This window comes from Onychomys torridus, chromosome 9 (assembly GCF_903995425.1).
Source record: "Onychomys torridus chromosome 9, mOncTor1.1, whole genome shotgun sequence".
Taxonomy (NCBI): domain Eukaryota; kingdom Metazoa; phylum Chordata; class Mammalia; order Rodentia; family Cricetidae; genus Onychomys; species Onychomys torridus.
In genome coordinates this window covers 8,948,121-8,972,461 of record NC_050451.1, presented here as the reverse complement: position 1 = coordinate 8,972,461, position 24,341 = coordinate 8,948,121, and the positions used below count along the sequence as shown (strand labels likewise).

At 40.8% G+C, this 24,341-nt stretch overlaps 1 protein-coding gene across 1 annotated transcript in view; it reads right to left on the bottom strand.

Annotated features, from left to right (window-relative positions):
* Positions 1 to 24,341, bottom strand: part of Grid1 (glutamate ionotropic receptor delta type subunit 1) — a 712,681-nt gene that overhangs the window by 33,940 nt on the left and 654,400 nt on the right. Inside the window, exon 13 of the mRNA XM_036198833.1 lies at positions 18,231 to 18,426. Within this exon, the coding sequence (XP_036054726.1) occupies positions 18,231 to 18,426 (196 nt within the window). The remainder of the gene's footprint in view (positions 1 to 18,230; positions 18,427 to 24,341) is intronic.

Sequence of the window (24,341 nt, the reverse complement as noted above, 5' to 3'; positions counted from 1 at the left end):
ACAAAGTGCTGATTGGCCAGTAGCCAGGCAGGAAGGATAGGGTAGGCAGGACAAGGAGGAGGAGAATTGTGGGAAATGGAAGGCTGGGGGAGACACTGCCAGCCGCCGCCATGACAAGCAACATGTAAAGACACTGGTAAGCCACAAGCCATGGGGCAAAGTATAGATTAATAGAAATGGGTTAATTTAAGATAGAAGAAATAGATAACAAGAAGCCTGCCACGGCCATACAGTTTGTAAGCAATATAAGTTTCTGTGTGTTTACTTGGTTGGGTCTGAGCATCTATGGGCCTGGCGGGTGAGAGAGATTTGTCCTGACTGTGGGCCAAGCAGGAAAACTCTAGCTACACTTGGCTGTGTTCATTGCTGCTCTATTAACAATAACTAGGAAAAGGAAACAACCTAAGTGTCTTTCAGCTGACAAATGGATAAGGAAAATATGGTGTATCTATACACTATAGAATGCTATTCAGCTATAAAGAAAAATAAAATCTCATTGAGTAAGGAAATCCAGACCCCAAAAGCCCAATGGGGCATGTTTTCTCTTACTGGAGGCTCCTAGCTCCAAATCTTCAGATATGAGTACACATCCTAGAGAACCTGCAAAAACTAGGAAAGTAAATTATGACCCCTGCTGTGGGAGGGGCGTAGGGAGCAATAGAGGCAGGAAGAATAGCAGGGTACCAAGTGATCTGCTCAGGGAAATGGAAAAAATAGAGCATGCGTGGGGGGGGGGGGCGGGGAGGGAGACAACTCTAATTAGAAAAGTAAGAGGAAGATAAATACAGAGGAGAGAGGAGAGTAAAATCACAATAAGGATGTCTGAAAAAGTCATAAGCAATAATACTATTATTTACCTAAAATAAACATATAATTCACATAAATCCATGTATAAATGTGCACATGTAGATTAAATTATATTTTCTCATGTGGGCTGAGAAAAACCAATGACTATCTAACAAAACCCCAACACCAGGCATGAGAAGACCTCTTCTGAGTTATTGGTCAGCACTGACCAAGAGACTCCACAAACATTACAAGCTACTGCAAAGGCCTTTGGTTGCCCTCCAGAAAAAAGGGAAGTCCCTACTGCTGAAGAGATGATGCACTTCCGACAAAATTAACTTAAAAGAGAGCAAAGAGGGATATATGAGAGGGTTTGGATGGAGGAAAGGGAAGAAGAAAATGATATAATTATATTATGATCTCAAAAATAAAAGAACAATTTTTAAAATAAATTATATACATTCTTATAATTTTCAAAAAATAAATATAAAGAAATTCAAAGTAAACACTATTATCCTGCAGAAATGAAATGGCTCTAGGGGAAAAGGGAGGTACATAGGGGGTGGCTAGGAGGAATGGATGTAATGTAGTCAGGATGTAATGTTTGAGAGAATTTAAAAAATAAGAATACATAAACACAGAAAACATAGATGGTAAACTCACATGCAAATATCTCATAAAGTAGTGTGATAGAACTGTAAAGATACTTCATGTTTCATGCACATATACATATATGTATAATACACACATGAGAGAGAGAGAAGGGAGGGGGAGGGAGGGGAGAGAGAGAGAGAGAGAGAGAGAGAGAGAGAGAGAGAGAGAGAGAGAGAGATTGATTGATTCCTGGCCAATGCATATCATGTTCATTTAACTAGCATGGTGTCTAGCTTATAGTTGGTTCCAGATAGACCTGAGAAGCTTTGGGTCTTGATAGAGTGGTCTGGCCATATCCCATCTGCCCCTCCAGAAGTATCCTTCACTCTGCTTTATACTTAAGTCTTTCCCAGAGTTTGCCCTACAAATACAGTACCAATGGGCATGCAGAACTTCTAAGAACCATTCTCAAAAATTCAACAATAAACTAAATATTAATGCAGCCATCATAATATACTACCATTTCATTTTCAAATACAAGAGGCCATGAGAATCACCTGGAGAGTAAAACAGAGATTGCTCTCCATGCTGCTTCGCTCCCAATCTCTGATGTATCATCAGACGTGGCTCAGAGCCCAAGAAGTAACATTTCAACAAGTTTTCACATGCCCTCCACACCACCTATCATCTCCATAAGAATTCTAGGAAGACAAGTTATTCATTTTTTGTCAAGAGTTCATTAACCTGCCCAAGATCTAATAACCTGCAAAAGATAGATGCAAATCCCAAACCTAGCTGCTATTGACTCAATTATCATAGTCTCTCCATTACATCACGCTACTTATGTAACTGGGCATTTGACTTCACTGAGGTAAATTTCAAATGAGACCTGAGAACAACACCCCGAGGCCACAGTAGTTTGGCCACTAGAAGAAACTACCTCTTAATGTTTCTCCAGCTATACAGGTTTTCAGGAACTGGCAACTCAAGATGATGCTGTAAGGAGAGAAGCAATAAAACGCCATGTGCTCCCTATTGATTTTAAAAGTGCCATCAATGGCCAGGGTGACCATGCCTGGGGTTTAGGTTTAAGAGCCTTATCCTCTAACCCACTTGCAGCTAACAATTCCTTTATGGCCTTTGCTAAAATGTCAGCCTTGATTGACATAGCTTGCACTATACCCTTTAAGCACGCCAAAGAGCGGTAAAATAGGTCACAATTGACTATAAAGATCCAAAGAGACTCCCATTCTGAACAGCAGAACAAGGTCCACACTCTACCCAGAAGGACCAGAGCTTTTCCAAGAGGAGAAATGCTGGAAATTTACCAGAGTTGACTGGTTATCTGGCTAGGAGGCATGGTTAAACCCTGTACCATTCTGATGGGGGCCCTGTATGCAACCAGGGATGTGGCATCTGTACACTGCCTGGAAAGTTCTTTTTAATATTTCCACATGTAACTGAGAACCTGGACATCATGGAGTAGGTCCAAGTCCTTAGCCTTGTAAGGATTCTATAGCTGTGAGACATATGCAGTTATTCTGCTACAAGGAAACCTGCTATTCCTGTTGCCTCTCCTAATTTGAGTCTCTCTCACTATCCTTCATATTTATTCAGTCTCTGCTTTTCTGTTTCTCTCTTCTCTCTCTCCCCACTCCCTCCTCCCCTTCTCTCTATCACACACACACACACACACACACACACACACACACACACACACACAATTTTATTTTAAAATAAAGGGTCCACAGCAAATCTTAATACCACTATGATATTGGAGAGTAAAGAATTCTCATCTCTTTAATAAACCTACCCATTGTATATGCAGAATTGCCGTTTCTTCTGAGATACATCAGTGTTGATGGTAATATTAATAAAATACGAGGTGGTGGAAAGAGTGCAATAATTTTATTGATAAATGAGACTCTACTGAGTTTGGCATTCTGGATTTGCAAAATGTGAACAAGGCAAATGCCCCCCAGCACCCCCATGAAGATTAGGTCTGTCAGCCCAGTGCCCCTCACACCTGTCTTCTTTGGGAGGATTACTGTACTCCCTTTCTCTCTTTTTGCTCCTAGACAAACAACATTATGGCAAATAAAAATAAACAAAATGGAAATAAAAATAAGCTCAGCAAGAATGGTCAACAAGCTCACTGACGCAATAAATCAAAATTGTTTTCATCAGCTACTGCTCCTTGATTTTTATGTAATCAAATAACAAAACGCTTCCCTTCAAAATGCAAAAACTTAAGTCATAAAACCCAAAGCAATAATATTCAGTGGAACAAACAGAGTGGACTAGCCCCACATTTACAGCCAGCACTGAGAGGAAGTACAGCAGGGTTGGGTACAAAGCAAATTACAGAACAGAGGAAATCTGTAAAATAAAAACCAGATTTAAGGGGAGTCAACATCCTCCTACCTCCTCTAATGAGGAGTTTGAAAATAATCAGAGTTAGCATGATGGCATGGATATTGGTTTGAGCTTACCCTACCATATTATAAAAATTGCAAAAGAAAGTAATTGAAGAATTCATAACGAGATTTGCTTGGCAATGCTCAAAACCCAAAGCAAAGGAATTTAATAAGGGAGGCTCAGAAAGGGCTTTCCTTGATCTTTGGACTGTATTATCCCAAACCAATCACTATCAAACATAATTAAGCAGTAAGGGGTCATACAGGGGCCAAATCAGCCAGTTGTATGTTGAAGAGCTCCAGACAGAGCAAGCTCCACTGGGTCCAGGGCAGAGGACTTCAGCCCTTTCCTGACCATCACAGCCCTCCATGCTATCCTTGTGTCTGTATCCCCAGCAACTCTGCTCATTCATGCTTAAGACAGAAACGTTCATGACTGTGCCTACGCACAGTCTTATTCCAGCTCTTATTCACTGAACATTTATTTTGTTTGCTTTTTAAAAGCATGCGTGATTTCCAAAGTTCCTGTGCTATTTTTGTTCCACCTTCCCTTAGGTCATTCCTGGGGACAGACAACAGCATAAAAAGGAGCCTCACTGGAGAGAAGCTGAGTCCTGAGGTCCTTGCCAGACAGAGCACTCAGGAGTGGATAATATCTTGTGAGGCCATGCTCTTGGGTGCACAGTACAGTAAGAGGCCGGGGCAGGAAGAATGAGTGTTCCCACTAAAGCGTGAGAGACAGCCAGCTGTCAGCCTGGCAGACAAAAAGAGAAGAAAAAAAAAAAAGGTGTGCACCACAGTGTACAAGGTTGTTCGGGGAGGGGACCACTTAGGCTGGGGTAACAAGAGTCATGTCAGCGGCAGGCAGAAGCCAAGGCATTGTTCTGAACATGCTTCTAAGAGTCTCAGGATTTAAGCACTGGGTGGGCTACTGACTCAGCCTGTCAGGAAGTCCCTTGAGACCCACCCCACTTTCTGTCCATTCTAGGCCTCTCTAATGCTAGTCAGAGCATTAATCTCCATGTTGTCTGGAGACCAAGGAAGGGAAGGAAACAATAATATACAGTTCCAAATCAAACCAAACCTTCCTTTGACCTTACATTGATTCTTAGAATTAGACTGAGTGCATCATGTCCCCTTTTACATGTTAATTAATCTCATCACTAGTAAATGAATCAACTAATGAATACATGGAAAGAAACACCAAATACTTTAAATGGTTTAATTGCAATAGGTATCTAGAGAAGGAACTCTGTGCTGGCTCATTCTAATGTTAACTGGGCACACAGTAGAATTATCTGGGAAGGACTCTTAATCTCTTAATCAAGACATGCCTACATAGGATAGACCTGCTGGCAGATCTGTAGAACATATTCTTGATGGATGATTGATGTGGGGGGGGGGGCGGTGTAGTCCATTGTGGGCAGTGCCACTTCTGGGCTAAGAAAGGATGCAGAGAAAGTCATTGGGTAAACAGCACTCTTCCTTGGCTTCTGTATTAGTTCCTGCCTCCAGGTTCCTGCCCCGACTTCCCTCGGTGATGGATTGTTACCTAGAAATATAAGCTGAAATAAACTCTTTTGTCTACAAGCTGCTTCTGGTCATGGTGTTTTATCACAGCAATAGGCACCCCAACTAAGATAGGTTTGTATGTGTATCCTATGTATCATTTCTCATTATTAAACAACTGTAGAGCTTTAACTATAATCCCCTTAAATTACTTCAAATGTTCCCCAATTTATGCATCACATTTATTATGGAAATGCCTAACTTGGTCCAAGGAGATAAAAGTATGTAAGGGGAAAATGGTCTTAATAACAGTATAGTTCCAAGAATAATGAATAAAATAAGGGAAAAAACACATGGATACATGTACACATATGAAAATTCACAAAGACAAAAAACCCAGTTTCTTTTTGTTGTTGTTGTTGTTGTTTTGTTTATCGAGACAGGGTTTCTCTGTGTAGTTTTTGTGCCTGTCCTGGCTCTCGCTCTATAGACCAGGCTGGTCTCAAATTCACAGAGATCAACCTGCCTCTGCCTTCCGAGTGCTGAGATTAAATGCGTGCGCCACCACCGCCCAGAAAAAAAAAAAAAATCTAGTTTCTTAAAAAGATTATAAGCTAGTAAGATAACTCAAGGGATAAATAAAGGAACTTGGTGCCAAAGCTGACCATCTGAATTTAGTTCCCCAGGACCAACATGATTGAAGAGAGAACAGCTTTCTGCAAGGTGTCCTCTGACCTCCATATGAGCTCTATGGAATATCCATGTGTGCGTGTGCGTGCACGCGCGCGCGCACACACACACATGCACACACAGACACATAAAAATAAATAAAATGTAATAAAAAGTAAAAGATTATTTGCCCTAGAAATAAATCACAAGAATTTAACAAGGAAGAAGATAATGAAGTCTGAATTTTTTAGGGGATGCTATTGCTCCTGTTTTTAGTGACAGGGCCTCACTATGCCGCCTATGCTGGCCTAGAACTCACAAATTCTGTTGCTTCAACCTTCAGAGTACCACAATTACAAATGTGAGGGACCGTACCACTTTTGGAATTTTTAAAATCCCCTCAAATAAGATTGTATATAATTAACTTAACCTCTGTTTTTGGCAACACTTGGCATTATTTGCTAAGATATTTTAAACATTCACACCCTTTTCTATAATATGACTTTACTTTTGGAAATTAGACCTACAGAAATAAATGTAGTCACTGTTGAAAAACATTAGGCATGAAAATGTTTCTTACAACAACATTTACATGTCTGAAAAAATAGAATTTATCCAAATGAGAACCAAGAAAGGAATACTTAAGTAAATTCCCTAACAAAAAGTTAGGCACTAAATTAAAATAAAAATTCCTGGATTCAGATTTAGATAATGGTAAAAAGGATTAAATTTGGCTTACTCTGCTTATTTTAGTTTTATTTTCCGATTTAGTCTAAATTTCAAAAATTTACTTTATTATTTGTGTGTGTGATATGTGTGAGTGTGGGTACCATACAGATGAGGGCATATGCACAGAAGACAACTTTCAGAAGTTGTCTTTCCTTTCCCCATAGTCTGCAGAGATCTAACTCAAGTCTTCAAGTTTGCATGTCAAGTGATTTCATCTGCTGAGCCATCACATCGGCTTTAGCATTTTCTTTTTCTTCCTTCCTTCCTTTCTTCCTTTCTTCCTTCCTTCCTTCCTTCCTTCCTTCCTTCCTTCCTTTTTATTTTTTTAGCATTTTCTTAATTGTTAAATATTACATATGAATTATAAGCATATAGCTTATATATTTTTCCTATCAAAATAACTTATTTTAATAGTGCCATGGAATGGGGATGCCTTTGTGCATGTGGAATTGGTATGCACCACACAGTTGAAGCTGGGAAAAGGGGCTCAGGAACCTTCAATTGCCAAGGCCCCTAGAACTGAGAAGATGGAAGCCCAAGATCAAGAGAAGCAGGGAAAACATCATCACCTTCATCCTCCTACAAGGAAACTGTACATTTAGTAAAATACAAACTGGTATTGTTCACACCGAGTTCGGCAGCCTTTTCTGCCTCTCTGAATTCCATTTTCTTTCTGTATGTTTAATTTCCTGCTTGACAGTTTTCTCTTGAAGTCTTATACTTTTCTCTACAAAACAGAAAAGCACAGAGACATGTGGACTGTAAAAATATGTGTGCATGATAAAACTGTTATAGGAAGTCTCCAACCTCACTCACTCAGTAAAGGAATCCCCGTTCGTGCCCCATGGTCTTTTCAAAACTAAATCACAGCCACTGGTTTCTACCTAAGTGAATTGTGTAGGGACACCTGGACATTAAATTTAGTGTGAAACCTCATTTTTCATCTAAAAATGATTGTTTTATTTTTACTTTTAAATTTTAATTGATACATAAGAACAGTATACACATGAAGTGGGTGCCATGTCATGCACGATACCTGTACATACTACATAATTTTTAAAAATAGTTAAACATGCTTATCACCTCAAATATTCATCATCTCTTCATGACAAAATCCTTTCTAAATCCTTTCTTCTAGCTTTTTAAAAATGCATTCTACATTATTGTTATCTACCAACACTTCATATTTTGAACTTAATGAAAATAAAAAAAAACATATAAAAAGTTTTAAATTGTAGATAGTGCTTAGAGAAAAGTAAGTAGATTTATCACTTATATTAGGAAAGAAAACAGATATAAAATTAATTATCTATAGCCCCACATTAAAAAAACTATATGAGTACAGAGAAAAATCATAACTAAAATAAACAGAAGAAAAAAATTAAGACAAGCTGAAAGCAAAATTGAAACAACAAAGAATATCGATGAAGTAAAATTTAGTCGATTAGGATTTTCAGAGCAAATCATATCCAGGACTTGGTATTATATGGAGATATATTTTCATCCAGTTTTTCTATATATTAAATGCTGTATCTATCAAAATCTCAACAATTTTATTAAGAAATTGACAAGAATATACTAAGATTTAAATAAAAGTAAAGAGTTCAGAGGTGAGTGATGAATTTTTTATGAGATTAAAAGATTCATGCTCCTAACTTATAGATATTATAAAACTACACTCATCATTTTTGTACTGGTATTAGAATAGACTGATCAAGAGGGGCTATACAGAATTAGGAAACTAAATAACATGTATATTGCCTCTGATTATCTATCAAGGAGAGCTCATTTATGTATTAGGCTAGCCAAGTTTTGTGGTTTTTGTTTTGTTTTGTTTTGTTTTAGCAAATGATGTTCATTCAAGTGAACATATTATAGACAATAAGTAAACCTGGACAGCTACTTCATTCCAAGTAAAAGCATGTACTTTATATACAACATAATACTAAAAATTAAAACTTCTAGAAGAAACTTTGAGTGTTAGATTAGCCAATAGTTTTTAGTCAGGACAGAAATATTAACCATAAAAAAGCAAAAAAGGATAAAAAATGTTTTATCAAAATTAAAAATTTCTGCTTCTTAAAAGACACCATTAAGAAAATGAATGGGCCAGTTACACTCTGAGAATTATATTTGTAGCAATTATGGTTCACTGAGGACTTATATCTAGAATACATTAAAAGTTCACATAAATCAACAATGTAAAGATGAAAAGCCCAGTAAAAATTAACAAAAGACTTGAGCTCACACTTCTGAAGATGTATGAGAGCCCAACAAGCACATGAAAAACTACTTAACATCAATAGTCACCAACTTAAAACAATGAATGAGGTAGTGCTTCACACCCACTGGACTGACTATAATTTAGCCAAAAAGTTAAAGTTGGCTGTAACTTCAAAGTTATTCACAAAGACTGGCAACACTACTGTTGGTTGGAATGTCTAAGAATCTGGATTTACACAAGCACTGTGTTGCTGGTGGGTGTATAAAGCAGCATAATACCAAGCAGGCATTTCTATGCAACAGTAGATGCACACCTCCTCCATGACCATGCAGGCCCACTACCTGGTATCTAACTACACATAAGACTTCTGCAAAAATTTACATTGTTCTATTCATAATAGCCCTAAATTATCAATAATGGCAATGTGCTACAAGTGGAGTGGATAAACAAGTTGAGAAGTATTCTTACCCTGTAATGCTATTCAAAAGACCAAAAGCAAAAGGAAGAAAAGTTATGATCTGATAATCACAATGTCATAGGCCAGTCTTATAGAAGCAAGGTGAATATGAATATTTATATTTGGAATCCAATTACATGAACCACAAGAAAGATAAATGCAATCCTATGTATTCTGTATGTAGAACATGACCAGAGAACACTTGAAGAAAATGTATATTGTGCCTAAACTCATGAGATAAACAACATATATGTGCATCTTATTCTATGAATGCCAGTTGCTCTTCATGAAAGACTGAGGTGTGTTTGTCTTTATTTTATTTAATTTTCTCTTCCTAACCTATGCTATCCTAACAGATGCTAAGACAAGGTCCTGACATCTACTGAATACCTTGATAATCCTCACTGGTTTCTTCCAACTGGTAAATCCATATCGCAGCTGGGCAGACATTCCTGAAGTCTCACCAATGATTCGACAAGGTGAATTCGATTGCTCAAAGTCACAGATTAAATTACATGCAATTTATAGTCATGTGTAGAACTCTTAGGCAAAACCCACTCACACTGCTTTTCCATGATAAGTGAATAAGGAATGAATGAATAAATGAATGAGTAAAGAGAAGAGACCATTCAACCTGTAAAATGGATAAAGTGCTTTAAACCAGATACAAAAGGTATAAAAATGAAAAACTGATCATCCAGTGTGAGTGGCTTAGAAGGAAGGATGCTCAGAGAACTGCACTCCATACTAACTTGGAAGCAAATAGAAGACATAATTTAGGTCCTAAAGTATGCAGTTACATATCAGTAGCTGTTGCTCTCCACTACCTGTATCTTGCCATCCCTTTTCTCATTATCTATACAAAACTACCCTGGTCTTTCAATCAAGCATCCCAAAAGCACAGGAAGAGCTCCTTTGGGAAAGCATCCCTCTCTTCTCAGTGGGAACTCCCACTAAGCCACAGAACCAGGATGCTGCCACATACACTGACATCTCCATCACCCAGCTCCTGCCAAAGGTGGGTGCTATGGAGTTCCAAAGTTTCCAATCTCTCAATGGAATACTGCAGTGCTTCTGGGGCACACCTCCCCATTTCCCCTCATAAAATTGACCCCTGACATTCAGCTGGGGGTGCACACACTGAGAGTAGCCCTTGACACAGAACAAAAAGGAAGAGGGCAGGAACCACTGCAGGCACTGAGAGGTGCTACCCAGGCAAGCATTGGATGGGTGGAAAAATAAGTAAGATATGTGCATCATATTATCCTTGCTTTTTTCTTATTTTGTGACCTCAGTGATATACACTAAGAGGTAACAAGTACTTTCTTGAAGGCTGTGGTCTCAAAAGCTACTTCCCTCCCTGAAAAATTACTGTCTCCAGCTACAAGGTCTGAGAGAAGCTACTCATCTATTTATTCAAAGAACTCAATGAGCTGTAAAGATTGACATTTAAACTATTAACACTATATTCTATTTGACAATGTTATTAAATATTAGGTCTGATTTATGGAAAGGCTTAATCGTATGGCAATCCGGATCAGGACAGCACTGCACAGACACTAGGTTATGTTGGATGTTACTTGGTGGAGTTGATTTAGCTAAAGAAAAAAAAAATATTCCCACCAGCAACATTAAAGTCTGACTTCATGTGACATAGTTATTATCATATAAATTTGAACCACTTGCAAGCTCAATTGTGTGTCTCAGAATTCCTGCAATTGATAACTTTAATAGTTTGGGAGCCAAAAAAATAAAGCCACACATCTAAATAATTTTTTCTGTGACACATGGAAGGATGGATAAGATTTCAAATTGGAAGCTAGGCACATAGCTTACTAGTTTAGAATGCAAATGGAAAAGAAATAAAAGCATATGTGTATGTACATAAAGTACAAACACATTGAGGGGATGAAATGGCAGGGCTAGCCTGTGGCAATAGGCAACACTGGCTTAGTGACTGCTCCACTCCTCTCTGTAACATTGGGCAGTCACCCTTTCTTAGGTTAAAGCCTCATTTCTACATTTTGGGGACAATGGAAGTCAAGTGGCCTATTTAGGATGTAAACAACAGTGTATGCAACTCACTTGGCACCATGTCTCGTGCTCAGTGTGCAATGGATTTCAAGGTGAGATAATACCAGGCTAGCACAAAACTTGGTTCTCATACAGTGATGGAGAAGTTCTTATGTCACTTGAGATGGACTAGATTGAACAAGAAAGACAGGGAACACATGTTACTAAATGGTGCAAAGACAGAGGAAGAACCACTAGAGGTACCTAGGACTTCCTGCATCTGGATGGTGCAGAGCTAGATGAGGAGCTATGATGAGTCTGTAAGCAACACAATGGTGCAGAGCTAATTATGAACTATTCAAAAGGCCTGTGAGCTACTAGATGGTGTAGGGCTGTGCTGGATAGTTTTATATCAACTTGACACAAACTATAGTCATCTGAGAGAAGGGAACCTCAATTAAGAAAATGCTTCCATAAGATGGAGCTGCAGGCAAGCTTGAAGGACATTTTCTTAAATAGCGATTGATGAGGGAGGGCCCAGCCCATTGTGGGTGGTTCCATCCCTGGGCTGGTGGTCCTTGGTTCTATAAGAAAGCAGGCTAAGCAAGCCTTGAGGAGCACATCAATAAGCAGTACCCCTCCATGGCCTCTGCATCAAGTCCTGCCTCCAGTTTCCTGCCCTGTTTGAGTTCCTGTTTTGGCTTCCTTCCAGGATAGACTACAATGTAGAAGTATAGGCCAAATAAACCCTTTCCTCCCCAAGTTAATTTTGGTCATGGTGTTTCATTGTAGCAATAGAAACCCTAACTAAGACAAGGGTTAAAACAAGAACTGCTGGGTAGTGAATCGAGGATGAATTACTGAAGGTACTTATGACCTCCTAGGTGGTAGGGCACTAGATAATGAGCCACTTGAGGAACTTATGAGCTATGCAATTGTGTATAGATAGATTACAGCACTTAAGAGGTTCCCATGAGCTTCTAGATGGTGCAGCCATCTAGATGATGAGTAACTAGCAGTGCCTATGAGCAAGTGAATGATACACAACACAACTCTGCTATAAGCCAATAGTCAGGAATTTCTTTGGTAAACTGATAGATAATAATTATTTTCGGCTTTAAAAGCCATATGGTCTCTATCAACTCTGCTAGATTAGCAGGATATAAGATATAAATGGAATGTAAATGAACGGGTGGAGACATTTTCTAGTCACATTTACAAAAAATATATTTGGATTATAACCATATGGCACAGATTTGCCAATCTTTGATGAGTCTTTATGGTTTTTAAATTTTTCTTTAGTTTTGAGAATTTCATTTATGTGGACAGTGAAATATCACTATCTATTACCATTCCCTCCTCCCAGCTCTCTATACTCTCCAAAATATGCCTCCCTCCCAACTTTATCTTCTTTTCCTCACAACCCATTCGTCTAAAGCTGCCTATAAATGCGTGGGTGTGGGGCATTCCACTGGAACATGGGACGCCTACTAGTGGCCACACCCTCAATAAACAGGAATCCACCACCACACCACACCCCCGCCCCAGCAACCACCCACTGCCAATGGTTTCTCAGTAAGGGCTTTGTTCTGGAGACCACCTATCCATCTACACTGCAATTTTTGCCAGCATGACAGGTCCTGTGCAGACAACCAGAGATACTGTGAGATCATGATTACGATAGTCTTGTCATGTCTAGAACCCCGCACTTCTCCCTATCCTCCAGGCCTTATGTCCTTTTCTAGGCCTCTTCCGTGATCTTCCCTGAGCCTTGGAGGTGGTGGTGGGATCATATGCAAAATGAACTGTGAGGTGAAATGCTGGGTGCAGAAAAGCTTTTACACAGGGAGGAGTGGATGGCTATGGTGGAAATCAGGAGGTGAAAAGCAGGTGTAATTCAAAAGGAAGGGGATATGAAAAGCTGTATAGATGCCTACTATCATGCATCCCAAATCAAAGAAAATATAAGTTATAGGATAGTAGAACACACATGAAAAGAAGAGAGAGGGAAGAATAATGAGGCTTAAGCATGGATGGCACAGTGGGATAGGGGAGAGGAGGGCCTGGGAGATGGATTAGCCAAAACTAAGGATGCATGAAAAAAGCTCTAAGGAAACAAACATAAAGAAGAATTTCAACAAAATTATCTTGCATGCATGGACAATGTTGACTACCTAGATTCCCTTGATAAGAATATGTGGTTGAGAAGAGTAAAGGCAGCCCCTCCCCCTCTTTCTGCCACACATCCTTCAGGACCAGAAGGATTCCCTTCCAGGAGAAGGCTATGAAGACATAAGCCTGAAAATAAGCCTGGACATGTTTTCCCTGCTTCTTCCATCAGAAAAACCTAAAGCTAGTAATCTGCTAACAGAGGGCAGGAACTATGGGCTTAATCCATCTGCGTCTGCTCCTATAGAAAGCAAGCAAATGACTCATTCAGGAAGAATGCATTATTTATTGAGACATACCAGATGAGTGACAGTTTTGTAAAAAGTAAGTATTGTGCTCTCTTCATAAATTAAACATTTCTTTTCTTTCCAGATTGCTCCGTGCTGTCTTCCTTGTGGCCTAGGAAGTTCTGTGCTCTTCCTTGCCTGGGCAGTACCCAGCATGAAGCAGTAGAACTCAGCTGTGGGGTAACTACTTTTCCAGTTCTGCTACTGTAGAAAAGGGATTGCTCTTTCCTAAGCATTTTCCCACCTGACTTGGTTTCAGGTCATCAAAAACTGCAGTACTTCCAAGTAAAAAATAATGGCACTTGGTTCAGCTTTGCCCAGACACTAAGATTCTTAACTTTAGCAGCAATTAGCTATTGCTCCACTATTGCACACTGTCTGAAAATGGAACCAGAGTCACCAAAGAGCAACTAGAAATTTGAAGTGTGATTGCTCTTCTGAGTTTAAAGGCAGTCCCAGAGGAAGCCCCTTGGTAGGCATCTCTTAGTCTCTACAGGGCAAGCTGCAATGCACAGGAGCAAGCAGGTTCTGACTGGTGTTTGGAGAGGCTGCTCTTACAACAGATGTTAGACTGCAGCCCATGTCTTCCTATTTGTCAGTTTTCCTTATGGTGTTTGGCTTTAGAGCATGGTTTGCACTTAGCGCATAACCATATGAAGTCTGGTCTGCTGTAGCCTAGTGACCCATAATGTTGTTACCAAGCATGCAGTCTTCATGTAGGGAGGGATGGTGCCACAGATGAAGACAGAAAGTTTTTTGGTCCAGACCTTGCATACAAACAAATGGAGGGGAAAGATTTGCTAGGGAATCTGAGCTCTTTTTCCAATTAAAAAAATAACATTCTTCATTTTATGGCAATAGTATAAACTCACTTTTATGACACTGTCTATGAAAGCCTACATGTTTGTTTGTGCTGACAGACAATCCCCACTTGGAGATTCAAATGCAGGAGCTTGGGGAGTGTTGTGACCCTAATGCCAGATTAGGGTTATAAGATGATGTCAGAGTGTAATATAGATTAAAAAGAATGAGGTATCATGGAGCACTGGACCCTTTATTTGCATTCTTCACTGTTTGTTTTTATTTTATACTACTTTACTCATGAGCAAACAATGAGCAATGGACTAGGGCTGACTAAGACTGAGGGGAGGCATCTCCCTAGTGACCCACCTCTAAATTTGTCACCTCCCAGAGGGTTTCAGTGTTATGTGTTGGCTTTCCCAACACCAAAGCAGGAAAGGGGCTGGCACATGTCTGGAGCCAGACTCTGCTTGAATTTATCTGGATTTATTCAGCAGAGTAGAAAGGTACATAGAATGATATTAATTATACACCTTGCTTTAGGAAATCTGTTCATGGTTCTTGTTTATAATTGAATCATTTACTATGTATTATTCTGTGACATGAAAATATAAAAAAAAATAAATAAAACCACTGCTATCCAACAGCTAACAGTGACCCTGACTTACTCCAATAGTATGTAACAACTTCTCTCTTACTTGCTCCCCATCTGCAGCAATTCCCATAGTGACTCTTGTATTTTATCACTACTTGGATGTGCATCTGAGTGCTTCATACATTTTTTAAAAGGGGTGATGATGTAAGTTATTTTCTATTAGTTGACCCATATGAAATTGCCTATAATGCATTTTTGCTCGATATTACTCTGCTAAGATTCATTTATACCCTTCAAGGCAGCTATAGCTCATCCATTTTATTGTGGATGTTTTTCTCCATCTTATTGGCTGTTTGGATTGTTTCCAAAGTTTGGGCTCTATAACCAATGTTACCATGGCCTTCCCTGTCTCCAGGAGTTTGTGTGGACATTTATTTTTGGTGGATACATAGGAGAGGAATTGCTGGGCCACCAGATACCTGACATCTCATTCTATAACCGGATGGCGACCCTTTCCCAAAGGGGCTGTATTGAGCGCAATCCCTCCAACAGTTAAGCACCTGTTACTCTTCATCTTCTCTCGCACCTCTCATTTTGTACCAGGCTAATTGGTATAAAATGATATATCTTTATGATCTTAATTTGCATTTCATAAAACACTAACGACTTTCAGCACCTCTTCCTGTTATCACTGGCCATACGTGTTGCCTTTCTGTGAATGCCTGTGTAAGACTTTGGTCCATTTTTCATGACACTGATTGAGCTTTCCTTTCTGATTTGCAGAAGTCCATCATATATTATTGATGTTCATCATATTTGGGCACATGTGTTGTATCTACTTCATCTTTAAAATGTCTCCTGATAAATAACTACCTTTTACTTCCTAAGAAGTGATGTATGTAGTGCTGTTTCACTAAGTCTTTCTAAGATCCTCTGTGGATGAAGAATCAACTCTTTATGAGATACAGAGGCCAAGAGAAGAACTCTAAGATCCTCACTCAGGCCTCACATTCACACAAAGGCTGTTAGTCAACCTTGCATTCATTATCTCCAAATGAAGTCACCTGTCACCACAATACTGGATATCATGGATATAAGAGAACCCAGAAGCTCAAGGCTGGAGCAGCAAGTGTAGTGCAGTATAAATTAAGAAGGCCTAATCTAGTAAGCATGATAACAGCAGAGTTATGTAATATTTTATTATTCTGGTTAAATATAAAGACTTCAAAAATTACCATGTATGTTATAGAGTCTTAAGTCCTTGCAAATAGGTATGTAAGAATGTGTTCCCAGTTAGGATCTACCACACATTGAGGTAATGAAACAGAAACAACATTCTGCCAGAACATACCAAGCTTCCCACACAGAGCTGAGGCCTCTCCTTTTTTGATGCCCTAGGGTTCTCCTAGGATCAGGCTGGAAGGTTTGGGGTGGGCTATTCTCGTGAAGAACATAGTAATGTGACTTGGTGGCCTCAGAAATTTGCCCAAGTTGAGTTCACATCCTTGGCAGTGCAGAAAAGCCAGACAGTTACTGAAAGACCAAGGAAAGGATTAAAGGAGTGTATGTTTTTTTGTGTGTTTGTGTGTGTGTTGGAGTGATGGCAGAATTCTTCAGGTAGGGAGAGGAGAGAGAGAAGGAAGGGTAAGAGGTCCTGGTGAGGTTTCTGGGCAGAAAGACTGTAGTGTGGCCCTGGGATCACTCACAGTTTGGATACCCCTCACAGTGGCCTTAGGGACATGGCTGTCCATGCTAGGATTTCTGGACAAAAGGATGCCAACAGCACCAGCAGCAGTCACAAGACATCTGCATTTATCCCACCAATTTCCTCCCCATCAAGCTTTAAAAACCACAGAGCAGTGTATGGCAATGAATTTCAATTTTTAGTCTGGATCCCGATTAGACAAGGAGTCTGGACCTAAGCATAAGTGAGATTCCATGTCTCTGAGATTCATCTGTTTGATGATATAGCAACTCTCAGTGCAGGTTAATGTAGGAATCAGGCTAAATAAAGAAGCAATGTATGCCAAGGTACTCAGGACAGTAACTGTCCTCATTAGATTTTACTGTTAGCTTGACACAATCTAGTGTTACCTGGGAAGAGAGGCCCTCAATTGAAGAATTGACACCAACATATTGGCCTGTGGCATTGTCTGTGAGGACATTTTCTTGATTTGGTAATTTAAATAGGAGGATCCAGCCCACTGTGGATGGGGCCATCCCTAGGGAGGTTGGTCTGGGTTATATGATAAACTGGCTGACCATTCCAGGGAGAGCAAGCCAATAAGCGCATTTCTCCATTGTTTCTACTTCCTTGTTCTTGCCTGACTTCTCTCAAAGATAGACTGCAACCTGGAATCCTGAGATTGAAAAAATCCTGAGATTGGCCATGGTGTTTATCACAACAAGAGAAAGACAAACTGGAAGAGAATGATGGGTTTTCTCTGAGCTTCTGCTCTGGCTTGGCTGATTCCCTCTCTAGTACAGGCTCCATCCCAAACCACTATCCTTCCTTCCACCATCACAAAACATACCTATTTTCTATAGTACAGCCCAAAGATGTCCACAGATCATCTTTGCCCCATGTGTGCCCTTCCCTATGCTAGTATACTGGTCTACCTGCCATGAGGACACCTGTCCTGAAGGTACTCCTTGCTTCCTTGGGCTCTGCTTGTACCACATGCTTTCCCCTGTCAGAGGAGGTTCCATGGTACAACAAGATGAACAGCATATGTGGAAAGAAGCACAGGCTCTGTTTGAACCTGTCTGCTCTACCATGACAAACTTTCCTACAGAAACTTAGACAATATTTGCTCCACAGTCCCTCTGCTTTGACAGCTAAGAATGGACATCAACTTAAACAGTAAGAGGATAGATTTCCTACAAGCAGATGCTTCTGGGAAGATATCTCTGGTCTAACGGATAATAAAATCCATGGCCCCATCCCAGCACATATACCCTGATGCCAATTCTTGCCTACCTTCCTGATGCCTTCTGAAGGATTGGACACACAGTTGTCAGCACCTCCATTCTTGCTTATTGTCCGCCAGAGCTCAGCAAAAGTGCTATCCTGCTCCAGGGGATTGGTGCCCTTGGCTCTGAAATATTCATAGACAGCAGAATCCCGGACAGTGCCATAAGACATCTCCAGTTGCTTGGACAGGTCCTGAAATGTCCTGAAAGGCAGAAAGGGGGTGACACATTGGTGCTTGCTACATACTACACATTGTAAGGATAGAATGGGCTGCAAGCCCCTCTGAGTTCTAAGCCCTGCACTGATCCATTAGCCACATTACTCATACCCAGCATCCAAATGTCTCAGTCCCTCAGCCTGGAGCTAGGCCTCCATATGCCACAGCCATGTTTCCTCAATAAGATTACCAGGCATATAAAACCAGGTTACAGGTTGAGCTCAAGGTATAAAACAGTAGGTAAGAAATGATCCTGCCTCTTTCTACTGGCACCTGGAGGGGACCCGATCTTGAGTTGGTGTGGGCCCAGGGTTCTATTTATGTCTTTCCTCAGGACAATGAGGTTCTTCTTTGGATTCCTGAGCACTGCGTGCGCCCTGTGGCTGCAGCTGAAACCCAACATGGCAGAGACCTATTGGGCCTTTGTGAAAAACTCTCCCCTTCTGATGCCAATGGGGATTGAGAGCCCAATATGACCAGCTTTGGCAAGCGTTAACGTAAGCCTAGGAACTGTAGCCATGCAGTTGGATTCTCCAGAAGGTAATGTATGGTAACTGCTTATTCAAGTATGTTTGAGAACGTGTCACCCAGGTACCTTGGAGACTAAGGATAACCCTGAAGGTCACTGACCTCCATTTGTTAACTGTAGCATGCCAGCTAAGCCTTTTCATTTTCACAATCCTCTTCAAGCTGGTGTAGTACCTACTTTTCAGGAGTGGCTCTGTGCAACATTTATTGGCCTCCTGAAGTTCATTTAGCCCCCTTTGAAGATACCTTAAAATTTATGAGCCTGAATGTAGCCATTATGAGACCATTAGTTCTACTCCTTTTGAACTGCCTGTTTTTTCTTTATGGTTCTTAGTTTTTCTTTTGCAGAGCTGCCAGTTTAAGTCCTGCTGAGATCAAGAAAAATGGGCCTTGGCGGTTTGTGTTCCTGGAGTTGTGTCCATGCCAGTGGATGCCCACATGCTCCAGAAGAGAATTTGACATCGCTGCTGCCGTTGTTGCTGTTATAGCAGTTATATAGTAGTAGCAGCTACCACTGCTACTGTCTCTGGGATTACCATTTCATAATTGGTTACTACAGTTAGCACAATGGAGACCCTGGCAATCGCTACCACAGTTAGTTAATCTTTCATTCTATTGGGCATGATAAATTTAATTCAATAGTTATATACATTTTGATTGGCTTTGAAAATTATAAATTTATAAGCCAAGTTCCATTTGCTTTTGGGATACCATCTTACAAGGACTCCAATTTGCAGTAAGGCTCATTAAGGAAAGGAATGGCTCAGTTGCCTTTAGCCTACTGGCTATGGGTGGGTTAGGACTGCTGTTTGTCTTTTCTATGTCGAACACACAGATTGCAAGCCCAGCGCCACTTAGAGATCTTTGGCAACAGTTAACTCTGCAGCTCTCACACAATTGAGACTATATAATGAGTATTCAGAGACGGGTGTGCGCACCAACCAACGTCAGCACCTGTGTGGCCTGGGCAGGTGTCTCCATGATGGGTACGGTGACCTGCTGATGTCCCACGCAACCTAAGTCAGAAGCTCATTTTTTAGTAAAAGAGGGGACCTGTAGGGCCCTGGCCCCGTTTTAGGTAACTGTTGCCTTGCTTGCTGACCTTAACCTTGATATCCTCCCTATGCTAATTCCCTGCTGGGTTCCACCCTTCTGAATGCTTAAGGGAAGTTCCTTGTCAATGTATCCAGCATATTGGATGTTAACAGCTTAGATGCAAGATTGTGCTGTAAGCCTCTATTTAAGACCTCCTCCCTTCTTCAGTAAACCCCATTCAGCATTCAAAAAAAAAAAGGAAGAAAGAAAGAAAGAAAGAAAGAAAGAAAGAAAGAAAGAAAGAAAGAGAAATGATTCTGCCATCAGCAAGCTTTGAGTCTAGCTACAAAAATTGCAAAATAATAGAGGTCAGGGTGACACAAAACACCAATTACTGAGGGTTTCTGCCCTGAGCATCCAAAAGCTGAGCAGGTAAGATGGATGATGAGGATGAGTAGCCTCAACAGTTGGGGTTATTGTGGCACAGACACACACTATGATGCTGAATCAATTAAGAGGTATCCCCTCCAAAACTGGCAGATATGCCAGAGTTCCAGCCAATTAATAATGATGGTGAGTATCTAGCAACCAATTTGATTTTTATGAAAATAATGAAAAATGGATTTTTACATGGATCTCCTGATTTTTTTTAAGTGTTGAAAGGTATTTAGAAGATACTGATAGAATCCCTCTTCTCTCTCTTTGACTGGACTCCTGGAGCTCAGTCTGGTGTTTGGCTGTGGATCTCTGAATCTGCTTCCATCAGTTATTGGAGAAAGGCTCTATGATGACAGGGTATTCACCGATCTGATTACTAGGGCACGCCAGTTCAGACACCCTTTCCACTATTGCTAGTAGTCTAAGCTGGGGTCATCCTTGTGGATTCCTGGGAACTTCCTTAGCACTTAGTTTCTCCCTATCCCCATGAAGTCTCCCACTATCATGGTATCTCTTTCATTGCTCCTCCACTACATCCATGTTCCAGCTTGACCATCCCACCCCCTTATGTTCTCATCTATGAGCAAAAGGCATCAAGACCATGATGGAGAAACCTACAGAGACAACCAAACCAAACTAGTAGGAACTTATGAAATTTAGACCAATGCCTGTGGAGCCTCCAACAGCCTGGACTAGGTCTTCTACATAAGCAAGACAGTTGTGTAGCTTGATCTGCTTTGTGGGGCCCCTTAGCAGTAGGATCAGGATCTATCCCTGGTGCATGAGCTGGCTTTTTCGAGCCCACTACCTATTATAGGACACCTCGCACAGCCTTGAGGCAGGAGGAGGGGCTTGGACCTGCTTCTACTAAATGTACCAGGCTCTACTGACTCCCCTTGGGAGGCTTTACCTTCTTGTAAAAGGGAATGGGGGACAAGGAAGGGGAAAGGCTGGAGGGGTGGGAGGAGGGAAGAGGGGGGATCTGTGATTGGTATGTAAAATGAATAAAAATTGTCTTAATAAAAAAAGAAGATGCTGATGATTAAGCAGCAATTATTTTGAGGGTCTGGGTTCACTGGGTTCATTTTACAGAGAGAAGAATCAAGTCAGTCCAGCAGGGCACATGTTAGAAGGCCAGAGTGTCTCAAGAAGTCCCTTCAGAAGCCTGAAAACAGACAACTAAGCTGGGCTCAGAGAAGAAGGCTTCTTTCCAAAAAGAGAAATGCATATACTTGCTGACCTTCTGCTTTGTATGGTAGCAAACCCATCTTAAAGTGACAATGCCATTATGTTGAAAATGGGCTTCATACACCTCTAACTCCACTATGCCTGCATCACTCATGCTATCATATAGAGAATACCATGTCTGTTTTATAATAAAATATGGAGAATCTGCTACTTAGTGTGTGTGTGTGTGTGTGTGTGTGTGTGTGTGTGTGTGTGTAAACCTAGCAACACAGCACACTGTAGAGGGTCAATTTAAACCCAAATGGTCACCTGGCCCACTTGGAGATCCAATCACTGCTGCCACCTTGCATTACAAGAGAGAATCTTTCCATACATCACTAGCCCAGGAAGAGATCCAAACTCAACATTTAAAATACAGTTTCTAGTGTTCGTTATTTTCGCACCATTAGAATATCAAAGACACTTTAGTTGAGCCACTGTTAAGTCAGGAATCCTCTGTAGCGAGGGCAGGAAGGATGAATTAGTACCACACACTTGTTGGCTGTTTGAAAAGCCATACCTATCATGACACTCAGAATGCCATATAGCAGGCCACTTCACAAAATTTTTTAAAATCCCAATGGGAATCCAAGCTTTCTCTCCAAGGCCTGACCAGATCACTTTTTATGTATTTCTCTTCAATCTGTACCTCTCACCAAGTCTTCCCCCAGGAAGAGCCAACCCAACTATCTTGTTTTCCTTTTCTATTGATGTAATAAACCACATGATCAAAAGAAGGTTGGAAAGGAATGGGTTTATTTCATCTTAAAGTCTAACACGAAAAGAAGTGAGAGCAGGAACTGGAGTCAGGCACTACAGTAGAGACCATGGAGGAGTGCTGCTTACTAGCTTGCTCCCCATGGAATGCCGAGTTTGCATTTTTGTACTACCAAGGACCACCTGCCCTGGGGTAGAATCAGCCCAGTAGACTGAATGTAGTGGGTATTGTGTTCCCTGAAATATTGTGTGTTCCCCGAAATAAACATATCTGGGGTCAGAGAACAGACAGCCACTAGAACAAAGCCAAAAATGGTGGCTAGAAAATGGGTAGAGTAAGCCCTAACAGAAGTTGGGTGGTGGTGGTACACACCTTTAATCCCAGAAACCCAACCTTTAATCCCAGGGAGTGGGGGCAGAAAGAGAAAGGTATATAAGGCCTGAGGACCAGGAACTAAGTCAGTAAAAGCGTGTAGTTAGTTAAGCATTTGGTTGGTTAAGCGTTCAGGCTTTGGAGCAACACAGTTCAGCTGAGATTCATGTGGAGGAGGACTCAGAAGCTTCCAGTCTGAGGAAACAAGACTAGCTAAGGAACTGGTGAGGTGAGGAAGCTGTGGCTTGTTCTGCTTCTCTGATCTTCCAGCATTCACCCCAATAACTGGCCTCAGGTTTGATTTTATTAATAAGACTCTTTAAGATTCATACTACAGACTGAACACTTCTACATCAATTACTGCCTTACCTACAAGCAATCTGATGGGGACATTTTCTCAGTTGAGTGTCTACTTTTTCCAAATCTTCCAAACTGACAAAACACTAAGCAGAACACCAGCCAATCTTGCCAGGCTGATCTGTACAAATTCTGCCTTCTGTCCATCTCCAGTGGTTTTCCCTATCTCTTAGCACCATTGGCAAAGCAAAAATAAGCAATGTCACCCATTTTCATCTAAGCTACCAGGCTATGCCTCTCCCTTTATCTCTATCATACCTGTGTACTTCTACAAATCTAGCTGTAAAGCCATTCTCAGCCCAGTTCTCCCTATGCTCTCTCCACAGCTTGAAGACTATCAGAGCTGCAGTATCTCACTGGTATTTTAGGGAGCAGCACTCCAGAGCAAGGACAAGCTGTAGCTCTGGAACCCAGCTGTTTGTGTTGTTTTCAGACCCCACCATCACTAATAGGATGGGCTTGGGCAAGTTCACTAATATCTTTGTGCCTCAGTTTCCAAATCTTAAGATGAGGGCTAGAAGCCGAGCCTGTACCAATGGGTTCTTACTGAGGATTAAGTGGGATTTATGCTGAAGTCAAAGAGTGGAAGCACAAGAGGTGGAGGTCATGACTCTGAGCTAGCATTCTACATATCCCCCCACCCCGATGTAAGAATTTGGAGGTCTGGAGCTGAAGCAGTTCCATCACTACTCCATGGCCCTGGGCCCAGAGCTGACAGCAGCCTATACACAGCAAGCACACGCTGGCCAGCAATGCATAGCTGCTCCCTTCTGCTCTGGTACCACACTCTGTAGCAATCCCCTGGTCCTTGCTATGTGGCCCACAAACAGAGCTCAGGATTCATTTCAATACATTGCAGATGAAAGGAAACATAAAGTAACAAATTTGATGAAGGAATCTTTCTAATTATTGTTCATTATTTATATCTAATTGCAGCAAGATGTTCCTTTGCTTGAAGGGCCCCAAGGGTTGTAACTCTGCCGTAATTTGCCTGTAATGAAAGGAGGGGAAATCTTCTTTTTCCTACATTCTTTTTTATTTTTCTCATGGTAATACAAACAAACACAGGCTTTGATGAATGGGAAACATCAGGATGAATTACACAGTTGAGTCTAAATACTGAACTACTCTAAATTACTGCAGTTTCCACAAGTATGGAATGAATGCATAACTTCCAGGGAGCTCTGATCTCCTGTTTTATCCGCACATTTAAAATTGAGATTTC